The sequence below is a fragment of the Aquarana catesbeiana genome, linkage group LG03 (assembly GCF_042186555.1).
Source record: "Aquarana catesbeiana isolate 2022-GZ linkage group LG03, ASM4218655v1, whole genome shotgun sequence".
Taxonomy (NCBI): Eukaryota; Metazoa; Chordata; class Amphibia; order Anura; family Ranidae; genus Aquarana; species Aquarana catesbeiana.
Window position 1 is genome coordinate 455,131,279 of NC_133326.1, and position 15,382 is coordinate 455,146,660.

The 15,382-nt window shown below is 41.6% G+C and overlaps 1 protein-coding gene across 2 annotated transcripts in view; it reads right to left on the minus strand.

The window, feature by feature from the left end:
• The window catches only part of GABRG2 (gamma-aminobutyric acid type A receptor subunit gamma2), a 364,630-nt gene that overhangs the window by 177,365 nt on the left and 171,883 nt on the right, over positions 1-15,382 (minus strand). For both annotated transcript variants that reach the window (XM_073620838.1, XM_073620837.1), the window contains exon 3: positions 15,035-15,102. In XM_073620838.1, the coding sequence (XP_073476939.1) occupies positions 15,035-15,102 (68 nt within the window). The remainder of the gene's footprint in view (positions 1-15,034; positions 15,103-15,382) is intronic.

Sequence of the window (15,382 nt, forward strand, 5' to 3'; positions counted from 1 at the left end):
TGTGGTAGATAATTCATGTATGTACATATGAATGATCACAGAATTGAACCAAAGGTTTTGGGAAAAGTTGAGGAAAATGAGAGTTATAATGTGGACATTTCCTTTTCCTTCCTTTTTTTTGTGAATTTAATGGACATTCAGAAGCCATCCAAGAGACTTTTTTTGTGTATTTCTTTGGGACTATTTTTATTTGGCCTAAAGGCTGTCATGCCCCTCCCACGTGCTTTTATGGACTGTCACGCCCCTTCTTCCCTTTATATTCCATGGACAATTGCTATGCAGCTGAGATTATGTGTTTGTTGTTTGCTATTTGGATAGTGTTTTGAGGGATGTTGGCATGAGCACTGTACATATACATATATAGGTATTGGTTCACATGTCATCCGCCAGCCTCTGTGTTCTGGAGGGCCCTTAAGGTTATATGTGGCCCACCCAACAACACCACTAATAACACACTCATTAGACATAGAGGGGATGTGTATTCAAAGTCTGAGGGAACTCCACAGTGTTTGACACCTTAGATGGTGCCCTATATCACACTATATATACCTTCATGCATACCTCTGACCCCCAAACTGAGATGGCTAGGCTACTCTCACAGCTTGCCCTTGCAGGATTCTCTGAAGATACCCAACGTGTCCTTAGCAGACAGCCACTAGCCTTGGGCGACAGCACGTACATTTGTTGTGGAAAGACATGCCATCCATGGATTCAGAGTGATCCCAAGGGATGGTGTTATTTGGCCTCATTGGTTCCGATAATGGGAATTCTCGAGGACAGTGAGGAACGTCACTTGATCAAGGCTGGTGTTCATTCTAAATGCCCCCTCAAACGCCGTTATGCCAGGTCATTGTTTTTGGAAAAGGACATGACCTGGGCATGGTTCCCCTCGGGAACCGAAGGGGGTATTGACATGATGAAAAGGCTAAGTAATTACTTGGGAACTCCCTGGGTAACGTGGGATGGTTTGGTTTCAATGGAGTATTTTCCTGGATCAGGGATATTGCTGTGTGTATTGTAGTGATTTTGCTCCTGGCATTATTTCTGTGTGCCTGCTTTTGAGTTTGTTATGTGTGTGTCACAATGCAGATAAGTCAGTCACCTTCGTCACCTTCGTGACCTTTGTGTCTGAAAGAGGGGAGTCTTATGTAGTAATATGACTGAACAGAAGTGACTCCATCTTTATATAAGTTCATATAAGATTAACTTGGGTTAATCTGCTAGCTAGTTTAAGTTCTGTATTCTCAGACTGTGACAGACTGTAATGCCCCGTACACACGGTCGGACATTGATCGGACATTCCGACAACAAAATCCATGGATTTTTTCCGACGGCTGTTGGCTCAAACTTGTTTTGCATACACACAGTCACACAAAGTTGACGGAAAATCCGATCGTTCTGAACGCAGTGACGTAAAATATGTACATTGGGACTATAAATGGGGCAGTAGCCAATAGCTTTCGTTTCTTAATTTATTCTGAGCATGCGTGGCACTTTGTGCGTCGGATTTGTGTACACACGATTGGAATTTCCGACAACGGGTTTTGTTGTCGGAAAATTTTATAGCAAGCTCTCAAACTTTGTGTATCGGAAATTCCTATGGAAAATGTGTGATGGAGCCTACACACGGTCGGAATCTCCGACAACAAGGTCCTATCACACATTTTCCATCGGAAAATCCTATCGTGTGTACAAGGCATTACAGTTTTTGCAAGGCACACATATAAGAAAATATAGCTTACAGCAGCATCTTTGCTCTGTATCTTTCTATATAAAGCTTCTGTGGTGTAGAGCAGTCTGGGACATTTTCCTGTGTAAAGAGGAACACCAAAGGCATGACTATGAGTCATGAAAGCAGATGGCATGGTTAATATAGTTGCTATGTCAGCCATGTTTAAGGGGTTGGGCATTTGAGTATTAATAATATGTAATGATATGAAATGTACACCCCTTTATAAATTGCATACCCACCCAGAATTAAATCAGATAGCTTTGAACATTTAGACTCTGCATCATCTCTTTTTGTGTTCACCAAGAAGCTATCCCCTCAGTACTGGGAGGGTCTTGTGAGTGTGGTAATTGATTATACCTAGCTGGTCTTGTCAAGTATATGGAAATACCATTTGATTATCTTCAGTCAACACCTACAATGCTTTTAAAAGGCAAAATAAATTAAAGTGATTGTAAAGTCTTGTTTTTTTTTTTTTTTTTTTTAAATAACAAACATGTTATACGTACCTGCTCTGTGCAGTGGATTTGCACAGAGCAGCCTGGATCCTCCTCTTTTTGGGTCCCTCTTCTGTGCTCCTGGCCCCTCCCTCCTGAACAAAGCATTTGGTTTCATTTTTGTTTAATTCAGTGAAGAGCAGTGATAAGATACTGGCATTTAATGTAAACACACTGGAATGGCTGGAATTAACTATGATGTTGTCACCAAAGCTGATTTTGCCATTAGGCATAGTGGGCATGAGCCTGTAGGTGTTTTTTTTCTCTTTATAATTTTTGGACTTGGCACTTTTTTTCCAAAATAGGAACAGACATCTGATAAAGGTGTAATGTTTCCATGATATTTAAAGGTCAGGACCAGAAAAAGACAAGGACATGTCCAGTGTAAAAAAGGAGACTGTAGCAGAGAGGTGTTACTTAGAGCACCACAGCTTGAGTGTCTACAGGTACCAGTGATGAAAATCTAGCCCCGTTGTTAACTATAAATACATTTTCCCCTAAGCTAACTTCTTTATTATTGATAGCTAAAATTGCTATTTACAGGGCAATATTGCCAGCCGGTAAAACTGTACAACACCATATTTGCTGAAATATAACATGTGTCCATAAACTGACAACAATTGGATATCCAATTTTTTTGGTAGAGGTGATTGTGTGTAAATTGGTTTCTGCATGCAACCACTGTAGTAGAACCTAAATTGACTTATGAATGCAAGGTCCATGAGGCAAACTTTTCCAGAGCTTAGTTTCTACACTGCATCCAAACACAGCACCACTCTGTTTACTTACTCTAAATGACACCACAGAGCTGCAATGAATAATAATGCAGCAAAGCACATAGAAATGCAAAGATCCGGGGCGTGGCTTGGCGTGCAACGAGAATGGCAGCACAGTGAAGGAGCTCCACTGCACACGCGGCTGTGAAAGACTCTCCACCCGACCTACAGTGCCCAGATGCTGGGTAAAAAGCTACACCCGACACCACAAGCTCGCCCTCGTCACAATTCGGTATCACTGGCGAACCAAAACATTGCGGACATCTTTCTATCAAAGGCGGCAGCACGACGCAGTGTGACCAGGCCTAAGATAGTGCCGACATACCGAGACGATGAGGGCAGTGAGGACTCCCAATCGGCCCCAGAGAGCACAGATAGGGGTAAGTCCAGACCGGATCACCCCCTGACGTTCTCTGATATGAAAATGTTCGCCACTGACATCAAAGCCACTTTCTCAGCAGCGGTCACGGACCTGAAAACTAGCATGATTGTCCTTAATGAGAAAATGGCGGAGACAGAGGCTGAGGGGGAACGCAGAGACCGGTCTATCCATAAACTAGAGAAAACTACAGTCACGCAAGCACAGCACTTCATTGAAATGAATAATCATATCGAGGACCTCGACAACCGAGGACGAAGGTGTAATATCAGAGTAAGGGGGATCCCTGAATCAGTGGAAGCTGCTCAAATTATCCCAGCATTGAGGAGAGTTTTTAACAGCCTCCTGGAAAGGCAAGAAGACATAGACATTGATTTTGTAAGAGCACACAGAGCGCTCAGACCTAAAGGAACTGATACAGCGCCACCGAGAGATGTAATTTGCTGCTTGCAAAACTTTGGCCTAAAGGAAGAAATAATGCACAAAGCCAGGAGAAATGATAGCATTATTTTTAATGGAGCAACGCTGATGCTTTTCCAGGACTTATCTCAGATCACACTGAGAAACAGACGCGCTTTGCGCCCCCTGCTGGAGAAATTGAAGGAAAAAGACTTAAGATATACATGACGCTTTCCATTCGCACTTACGGTCACCCACAATGGCCACCAGTATATTCTGCGCACACCAGCAGATCTTCCGGACTTCTGCGAAGCCTTAGAATGGATTGGAAAACTTGATGTGACTTCAGAGGCGATTGCGGATAATTTCCACGAATTCTACACAAAACTTTACAACCTACCCAAACAACACAATCACATATGACAGGGGATAGGGCGCACATTATCCAGGACTACCTAAACCAGAGCGGTCTACCCACCCTTACAGAGTCTGACTCCCGCTTACTAGAAGACCCACTGACATCCCAAGAAATTATGCAAGCCATTAATAAACTTAAAACAGGTAAGAGCCCAGGGCCGGATGGCTTTTCCCCAATCTACTACAAAACCTTCACCGACATCATAACGAACCCGCTTAGAGACGCTTTGAACTTTCTGTCCTCACAGAAAGAAGTAACTCCTGACTTCCTTACAGCACACATTGCGATAATACCGAAGGAAGGTAAGGACCCAGGAGATTGTGCTAGTTACAGACCAATCTCCTTACTAAATATAGATGTCAAACTATTTGCAAAGGTTCTTGCTATGAGATTGGGCCCCCTGCTTCCGGGATTGATAGGCCTAAAGCAGGTTGGGTTTGTGCTGGGCAGAGAGGCTAAGGACAATGTCACTAAAGCCCTACTCCTGATTCACGCAGCAAAATCGCAAAATATCGAGGGTCTTCTCCTCTCCACGGATGCAGAGAAGGCCTTCGATAGAGTAGCATGGGATTACATGATGGCAGTATGTAGGCACGTAGGCATGGGCACACACATGATGTCCTGGATCTCTGCGCTATATCAAAGCCCAACTGCACAGCTGAAAATAAACGGCACGTTATCAAAGAAAGTACATATTACAAACGGGACAAGACAGGGGTGCCCACTATCGCCTTTGTTGTTCATTTTATCGCTGGAACCCTTTATTAGAAGGGTTAAAACAAATGTTGCAGTACATGGATTTTTGGTGAAGGACAGGGAGTTTAAAGTCCCGGCGTACGCTGATGACCTTCTATTTTTCTTGACAGACCCATTAACATCCATCCCTAACTTACTGAAAGAATTCTCACATTATGGATATTTATCAAATTTAAAGATCAATTATTCAAAATCTGAAGCCCTGAATATTTCTCTCCCAGACAAGATCCTTGAACAGACTAAAATCAATTCCACATTTCGTTGGGAACCGTCAGCTCTCAAATACTTAGGGACATTGTTAACGCCCCAACTACAGTCTGTCTTTGAGAGGAATTATACCCCGCTCCTATGGAACTGCGAGAGGAATCGCGATAGCTGGAACCTAGGCTACTTCTCGTGGTTCGGAAGGGCAGCAATCATCAAGATGGTGATACTTCCTAGACTCCTATACCTTATGCGCACCTTACCAGTTAAAATACCACAGAAATTCTTTAAAACGCTAAATTCCGCAGCACTGGGGTTCCTCTGGCAGCAAAAGAAACCTAGGATAAAAATGACTAAATTAACACAACCTAAGGAACTAGGAGGGATTGGACTCCCGAATTTCAAGCACTATTACTATGCATCACACATAGCTAGGGTGATTGATTGGCACTGCCATGCACATGCAAAGGACTGGGTAGTGTTGGAAGCAGAACTAAGCTCAATACCACTCACATTTTCACCATGGATCCCGAGGAATAAACACCCAAGCGATCTAAAGAGACACCCTATCACAGGCACCACATTAGAGATATTCCATAATGTAGCCAAGAAAAAAGATGTCACCACACTCCCCAGCCCTTTAACACCACTAAAAGATAACCCAGACTTTATGCCAGGCGACCGAAACACAGCATTACAATCCACAATGGACAAAAACCCTCTACTTTCAGGAGACTGCTTTCAGGGAGGTAAATTTAAAGACTGGGTTTCTATCAAAGCTGATAAGAACCTACCCCACCTACGCCAATGGACATACTTCCAAATACGAAGCTACCTAGGCAAATTTAAGAATACCGGTGATATAAATAGACCCTTAATGGACCTGGAGTTAATCTGCTATAGCAAATCCACACTTGATAAGGCCACTTCTGTCGCTTACACTTGGTTGCAATATCCGAAAAACATGGAGGAGGACACACACAGGAGGAGGTGGTCGGATGACCTAAATGAGGATATATCGGCAAAACAATGGAGGTATGCATGTATATTGGCACATAAATGCTCGATGAACACAAGCCAACAGGAAACGAGCTACAAACTATTGACGCACTGGTATCATACACCTGATAGGCTTCATGAATGGGACAACCAAAAATCGGAGATGTGTTGGAGGTGTAGACAGGAAGTAGGTACTCTGATACATATATGGTGGGGCTGCAAACTGATTACAGGCTATTGGACTGAAGTCCAGAACTTAATTAAATCAATCACAGAAACCACATTAAATTTAAATGTGGCATGCTGCTTACTACATGTATCTAATTTCTCACTCAGGAGATATAAGCACTCTTTAACCAAACACCTGCTTAATGCCCTCTGCACTGGAATTCCACCAGGGTGCCCTCTATTTCAGAATGGTTGAATAAAATAAGAGAGGTATATGAGATAGAGGACACCCTGGCCCAGGACAGGGGTACTGTAGAAAGATTCAATAAGACCTGGCAACCATGGATAAACTTCAAATATTCTAAAACCTATGAAGAAATAATGAACCGGCACACCCCGAGATGACTTTAGTAAATCTGGATGTAAAAATACATTGTTCTTTAATGCAAAAACAATCCGAGATTTACCTAAGAGTCACGCACCACTTCTTTGATTCCTCTCTATCTCTCCTCTTTCTTCCCTTTGATCTCTCCTTACCTGTACGTCTGCTATAAAAGTACTTCATCAAATGATGAGAATGCATAACATATGACGCTCCTACACATCCTCATTTTTTTATGAGGATAAACAAAGTCAACTTACTTCACAGAGGTCTAATGATTCTTTAATATGTTTAAACTTGAGGTTTCCTTTTTGATTTTAGAGACCACCTACACTTAATGTAATTACCAAACACACAGTTGCATTTACTTAGAATAGAATTTTAAGTTCACCTTATGCATATGTAAGCTGTATTGAAAATATTTGTGCAGTTGTATCTGTGATACACGAAAAATGCATTTTGTAATCTTCTCTATCTCTCAATAAAACTTTCAAATGTGAAAGAGAAATGCAAAGATCAGCCTGGTCTTCGATAAGAATATTAGCATGATGAATACTCTTTTTTCTGACTCTCTCTATATATAAAATACATTTCAAAGTGATTTGTATCTTTGGTTTTGATCTTTTGCCAAAGCAAACTAATATAGTCTCAGGGAACTGCTATATTTTAACAAGCAGTAGTTGACTGTCTTGTTTGATTTGATGCAGAGAAAATTCTGTAATTTACACGGGCTCATATTAACTGTCAATGCTTCTTTTTTAAGACATGTTTAATTTCTTTAAAGTAAAAGATTTGCTAAATGTCTCCGAAGCATGCATAGCTACAATGTCTTGAAATGCAGAAAATATTTCACCTAATCGTACTTTCTCCCTGGCCACATACTGTAAATAGCCATTGTCAGTAAAACATCTTATTTGCTCTGATCTGATTATCCTGATTATCAAAAATTTGGGAGCTGGGGAGACATGCTTTTCAGTCTTCAACGGTCTTCACTAGGGAATATAATTATTAATTATTATTTCTCAGATAGGGTTGAATTGCAAAACAACCCATCTCAATTTAAACTGATCTTTAAAAAGAAACATGTAAAATTGTGCTAAATAAATGCATAACAACAATAGAGGAAGAGATTTTAAACAAACAGATCTTGATATCTTTGACTACTGATATCAATGGGCCCTTATAAAACATCATGTTGGGGGGTTTTGTCATGTGCCAACCCTCTCCCTATAAAAGTCAGAGTTTCCAGCAGCCTTTTCTCAGTCTTTGTGGTATTTGGAGTACATAAGGACAACTGACAGAGTGCTGTTTGTAGGGAGAGATATTTTAAAGTGCTGCTAACCTGTGTTTTACAGTGCTGTGATTTTCTACATGATTACAGAAAATTGCAGTGTGGTTGGCTACATAATCTGAACTCCCCATGTTCTCTATTCTTTATTGGAAATGGAATGTCCCTGCCCATGCTTGGCGTGGTTCAGTGTCATGAAGACATTATCTTCCACATACTGTAAACTGGGCACCTGCCACTGTAGAGCAGCAAAAGCCAAAACATTGCTGAAAGGGTCAGACATCACAAGCTGGAACAGGAGAAGCTGAAAAAGCAAGCAAATATGCCAAGATGGGCAGCAGATGTCACAGTAGATGCAGATAGAGGTCCATGTGGAGTGTGGGGAGAAATGGAAAGGAAGCAGCAAACGCCTTTGTGTTTGGAGAGTGATTAGATACATCTGAATGTTGTTTGCAAGGAGTGAGAGTTGCACTTATACAGTGCTGCTAATCTGTGCTATACACAGTACTGTAAAATGCTGCTTTGTGTTAAAATATTGCAGCGAATTACGATGTGGTGGGTGACAAAGTCTATACTCCCCATGATACTTAACTTTGAGTTGCAGTGTGTTAGGGTTTGACCATTTGACCATGGTGCCTCCCCATGTTCTGCACCTTGGTGATGGTGACAGCTCAGTCATCTCAACCCCTTTCTCTTCAATTATCGGGTAACTTCTCAAAGCCACTAGTCTCCCCAAGCCACCAAGAACCTATGCAACAGGACAGGTAAAACAATGTTACTATAATGCTGCTTTGCAGCTGGTATGCCTGGGGGACAGGTGCCACATTGGGTCAGAGATTTGTTTGGAGGGGTGTGGTTTGCCTTGGAAGAAGATGGCCGCTTAGCCCTTGAGCTCCAGCCTACAACTGCCACAATCAAGCTCCATCAGAGGCTCTAGACCAGGGGTCTCAAACTGGCGGCCCTCCAGCTGTTGCAAAACTACAAGTCCCATCATGCCTCTGCCTGTGGGAGTCCTGCTTGTAACTGTCAGCCTTGCAATGCCTCATGGGACTTGTAGTTTAACAACAGCTGGAGGGCCGCCAGTTTGAGACCCCTGCTCTAGACTATCATTCATGCTATCTAAAATGGGGACCTCAGCCTTTGCGATCAACCAACACCCACACCAGAGGTAGCTCTATTGTCTATGCTCCCGGGCTCCATACACTTGCAAAAACGTACTCTACTACGATTTTTCCTATCGGCAGCCAGACAACTTATACCCCTTTTTTGGAAAACCACTACCACCCCTCCCCTGTCCTCCTGGTTTTTAGTGGTCAACGACATTATGTGCATGCAAGAGATGATAGCCTTAGACAATGATACCTTTGATAAATTTAAAACTCTCTGGCTCATTTGGATCGAATACTCTACCTCTGATGCCTTGAATTCCCTATTGACCCCCTCAACTGAACAAAATATATCCTGTGCCTCTGACCCCCCCAGCATGTTGCACCAAGGTCTGCTCACCCCCCCTCCCCCTTCCACTTCCCAACCTTTCCCCTTCCGATTTCTCCCCCCATCTTCTTCATTTCTTCTCCCCTCAACTCTATATTGTAATGACTTAGACCTTGAGGTTTTAATTTTTATTCTCCATCAGATGATCTGTAATAAACGGCGGGCTAAACCAACCCCTACTAGCATACGGTTATATATACAGATTTTATCGGTTTACAATCAAAAGTATACCAAATATGCAGCCTGTGTTGTACTACTGCCTGTACTGAACATCCAGCTGTAATGTATATTATATTGTTTCGCTCTGTTAAACACAATAAAAATATATTTGACTCTAAAATGGGAACCTCATCCCACAGTACATCAGCTACAAGATCCTGCTCTCCTGAGATGCTAGCCGGAGCATAAGCCAGATAATCCCAGAGATATGCCGGACGCGGGTAACATGATGGTGACATCACAGGCTTTTTCCTCCCATCTAGGCCTTAACACAGCCAGCTCGACATCTACGTGCCTGCCTCCTTCCTCCACTGAGGAACCTCAGCACCTAAAGCAGCAACCCAGCCTAAGTGATCTACTGTATGTAACATAGCAATGGGTATCATTCCAATATCATAGGTATCATCATACCAATATCACACCAATGTCATTCCCTGCCACCATTACAGGCTCCTTCCATCACTGCTGACCTGCCACCATTACCATCTCCTGTCACATTACCATCTTGTGATACCCCTACTGCTCTCTTTTGGTGCTCTAGCACTCCAAAGGTGCTAAAGACAACTCGTCTGTGTGATTTTTTTTTTGCAGCAGAATCAATCCTGCATAGTGCCTCAAAGTTTCCAATGTGTTCTTTGTCCCCGACCCTCACCCGGACACTAACTTAAATCATGCCCTGATCTAGCTATTTTATCTTTACTGAATAATTATTTACTTACACATTTTTTTGATTACATTATTCTCCTCTGGTTAGGAGAAAAAAAGTATTTAAATTGTCAGGGATACCAAGCAGGCATCCAGCAGCAGGGATGGCCAGATCTGTGTAGGTACACTTAGGAAACTGAGACCAGACTATATATATGTTTTAAGCAAGTTTAACAGTGAAGCAAAAACTATCCAAACAACAGCAAACAGGATACACAGAAAACTTAAAGATACAAGTGAACCATAACCAAATGACTAAATACTTTACAAACAACATAACTACAGTAAGTAACAGAAGCCTAAATAGCAAACTAACTATTTAAAATATGTACAAAATGGGGAAAACAGACAAACAGAGTAATACCGGAGATGCAAGGAGAAAGGGAACCAGGACTGGGATCAGGAACAAGTGGAGCAGACATGAGGCATCAGGGTACATTGTCAAGGTGCAAGATGGAGGGAGGAATAAGGTTCAGGATTAAATGGCAAGCAGTATCTGGCTAGAAGGGCAAAACATTGAAGCAAAGGGCAATAGTGGAGGAGGGACTGAATACCTTCCCAGCAGCCAGCATCAGGTGGAGATTGATTACTGGGATCTGCTGGCCGCTGGGAGACACCCACTGGTGGACACCAGAACTACAATCTTTCACTCTGGAAACCACATTGTCACCAGCAGGTGATCTAGATCCTGACATTAATACTGTTTTTTTTAATTCTGTACAATATTCCTTCTTCATTCTGTGAAAAACATACACTTTATTGCAGATTTTTGGCCTGAAAAGATACATGCAGCATGGCCAGCAGCACGTGAACCAATGTCCTGATCATCAGCACATGTGCCAATGTCCTGCTCAATAGCAATGTCCCCAGGTACCAGTGTAATTCAGCACCAGTGACCTGATCACCAACCACATCAGTACAGTGTCTTCTAGTACCAGTTACAGCCAGCATTAGCGACCTCATTGCCAGCCACACCAGTACCAGTGAAATCTAGCACCAGTTTTAGCCAGGACCAGTGTCCTTATCACTACCAAATAGAATCAATACCTGTGAAATCTAGTACCGGTGTCAGCTGGAATCAGTGTCCTGATCACTGACCAGCATCAGTGGGAAAATAAAATGCCCACTGTGTGTAATGTTTAAAATGTGGCCCACCCTGTCTGCTGCAATGCTGTCTGTGAAGTCTATACAATATTTATTCCTTTTCCCTGTTATATGTTGTATGCATTTCAATGTAAATTTTGGGGTTTCCTTTTCAAAGTGGGGCCTACACTAACTGCTTATATGCTGTCTATGGAGTCTGTACAATGTTTCCAGCTGTTGTCTCTGAAGTAATACACTCAAGTTTTTTTTTCACAATAAACCCTGCTCAGTCTCTGCCTCTGAAATTGCAGCTTAATGATAAGGATGACATAGTATACTGTACATGCTGTCTGTACAATATTTTTGGCTCTTGTCTCAGAAAAACTCTTTCAGTATTATCTCAAAATAAAACTTGCCTTTTCAAAAACTTGCCTGGTAAAATTCCTTATGCGTAGTGAGTCTGTACATTTTTTCTCCCTGTAATCTGAAATAATACACTTTCATTTTAATTCATGATAAAAATTGACTTGCATCACCCTCTTACAACAGCAGCTTACATACTCTCCAATCACTGTACTAAATGTGCGGCTACTGTCTCTGACATTGGACGTGCTGGCCATAGCATAGCTGAAGTTCCTCGGCAAAGGCATATACGCATGCGCAGACGCGGTCCTGCAGGTGCCCGCCTTGCCGAGCACAGGTGAATGCATATGCGCATGCATGCAAATATTCACACTCAGATACGGATGCCTATGCTCATGCACGCATGTTAGCCAATAATGCTGGTGCCAAATTGGCTATATAAGGGCAGCAGCTGCACTAATGGATTTCTGTCTGATCTACAGCTTTACCCATGTTTCTGTTCCTATGCCCTGTATATTGATTGCTGTTTTTGACCTGGCTTATCCTGACCACACTTGCTTCTACCTGTCCTGACCTTGGCTTGCCTTAAGACTTTGTTATATCTGTCTATTATCCTGTTGCCTATCTCTGCCTGCATCTTGACCATTCTCTGCCTGTTGTTTATGCTTATCATCCATTGCTGACCTGACTTGTCTGACCATGTATCCAGTTATCCGTCTGTCCTGCTCTGCATAGTGCCTGGTTACGCTTGTCCTCCATCTGCTGTGTGCTTTCATCTGCTGTTTTGGCTACCATCCACTGCTTCAGCTATCCAGTCCAGCTCTAGTGACCCACCTGCCACACAGCTCTGCGACCAATGGAAGATCTTGCAGGCACTCTTACCCCACTGCGCTCTTGTGGCCACTGTCGCAACACCAGTGGCCCTTAAGCCGGGGCTGTACGAGAAGTCTCCATCTGCAAGTCAGGCTCTGCCACAAGGTACGTGACAGAAATACAGCACTCTATATTTTAATTCAGAATCAAAACTGCCTTGCCTCTAGTATATTGGGTTGTGGTTTTTGAAGTGTTTTTGTGGACAGTGTTTTGACATTTTATTTAACTTTCAATACATTGTGTTAGTGACAGTGAGGAAAAAGATCATATGCTATACTATTAAACTTTTGCCAATGGCTATATGGTACAAAGTCAAGGGCTTTATCCTTATTTATTTTTAGTAAACCTTAAAAAAATTGTGGTATCTACTTCTACCACTCAATTCAGACCTATTAATGCAGGCTAAAAAAATCAGTTGTCACAGCCAACACAACTTTCTTCCAAATTATTCAGATTAGGGTGTTGCAGCTGTATTTAAAGCAGAGCTCCCCCCAAAAGGGGAAGCTCTGCTTGTTTGGTTCCCCCTCCGCTGCCACATTTGGCACCTTCTTGGGGGGGGAGTGGATACCTGTTAAAACCAGATACCCGCTCCCACTTCCGGGTAAGATCAACGCACAACGATTGTGGCGATCTACAAAATTTCTGGCCCATCCTCCTTCACCCAGCTGCCTTCTGGGAGACACACAGATCCCAGAAGACAGCAGGACCATTCAGAGAGTGCAGCGTGACTCACACATGCGCAGTAGGAAACAGGCTGTGAAGCTGCAAGGCTTCACTTCCTGTTTCCCCTAGTGAAGATGCCGGCGCCTGCACCCACAGCCGATGGACGAACCGGCTAGGGATGCCGACATCACCGGATACCTGGATAGGTAAGTGTCCTTATATTAAAAGTCAGCAGCTACAGTATTTGTAGCTGCTGACTTTTATTTTATTTTTTTCACAGGCTGGAACACCTCTGTAAGCCAAATTAAATTTCCAATTTAAAAAAAATGTATTACACATAAAAAATATGGGATGTCAGAATATGGTTTTGCTGACACATTTTGTGGAAATTGTACTGTTCCATCTCCACCAATGACTTGCAGCACCCAAACAAGTTTTAGAAAAAAAATGTGTTTTTTTCCATGTTGCTCTCAAAGTTCCATAAAGAGAAGGACCCTCTCTCAGCTGAAATATATTTTTTCGTATGTATTGTTACATGTCCCACAGGGCAGTACCCATCTCCCAGTGCCCTTTGTTTGACAATGTCTTGCCTATTAGACCTTGAAATTGGCTAGAATTGATTTTCAAGATTCACCCCTCCGCATTGACTTCAATGAGGTTCAGATTAAAGTTTGCACTTTTCAGAATTTGCAAAGCCTGCAGCTTAAACCCAGGTCAACTCACTCATTCATAATTTTAGTATTAGATACTGTACAATGCATGTATTTTGTATTTCAATCTTTATTTACACTTAATATATGTAATATTACATAAATAACTAAATTACATATTAACCCTCTATCCCACAACCTCCACAATAAATTCTAATATAACAATACAGATTTCAAAATTAAGAACAACTAATCTCCTGCAATGACCCAGAAGCTCTGTGACTACTCATGGCAGGCTGACTATAAACATGTCAATTTTTATCATTTACCATATAGCCATTATGCCCTCTGGCTAAGAAACTTTGACTTGTCACAGACCTGCCAGAACTCTTTGCTATTTAAACACTACCTGGTTCTGGACAGGCCATAGTAACAAAACTAATTTGTGTGACTGCATTTTTATTTTAGAATTTGTTGAGAAAAAAAATGTGGAGGTTAACCAAGGATATTTTAAATTAACAGCTAGTCTTAATTAATAACCCATTAACCCTATTAATATAACTGCTACACAATGTATAATAATAGCACAATGTGTGATAAAACCTTCAATGAAAAAAGACAGCTCTACCCCATGTATCTACCCCATCTCAGGCTTGGATGGACTGGGTTAAATCCCTATCCTTTATCTTATGGAAAATGTATCAATAATATTTTGTAGCAGTAGTTTATATATTCTCAGGAAAGTGTGACACCATGGATTGGTTTTATAGCGGCTGGTTGGATGGAACTGGGATAGCAGGTGGATATATCTTACCACTTTAGTCCCTAAATGTTATGAGAAACTGGAGTGTGTCGCAACAAAAATTTCAGGTTTGGGTGGAATTTACATTTAATGGGCCTTTTGCTAAATGGCACCAAATGCGATTTTTAAGACAATAAAACTGCTCATAATTAAAATGAAATATAATAGATAAACATGCTTCACTCACCATATTGATAGCATTTACTGGTCCAATGCTGTTAACATACATGTCTGTATGAATTACTGTTGGTTTTACTGTAATGTAAAAGAATATGAAGATTAGCAGTCACCTTTAGATTCACATGATGACAAATCTGTTAATACATTAATATCCTTTAAAAAGTACCACATGCATGCTATACTGTACTAAACGTTAATGTTGCCACTTTTTCCTACAATTAGTAAAACCTTAAATAAATACTTATTTTACAATTAGGAATAAGTGAACTGGATCAGACATACAAAGTGTACTAATGTGTACCAACAGATTATATTCAGATAATAAAGGACACGTGTGTGAGTTTTTACAACTCCT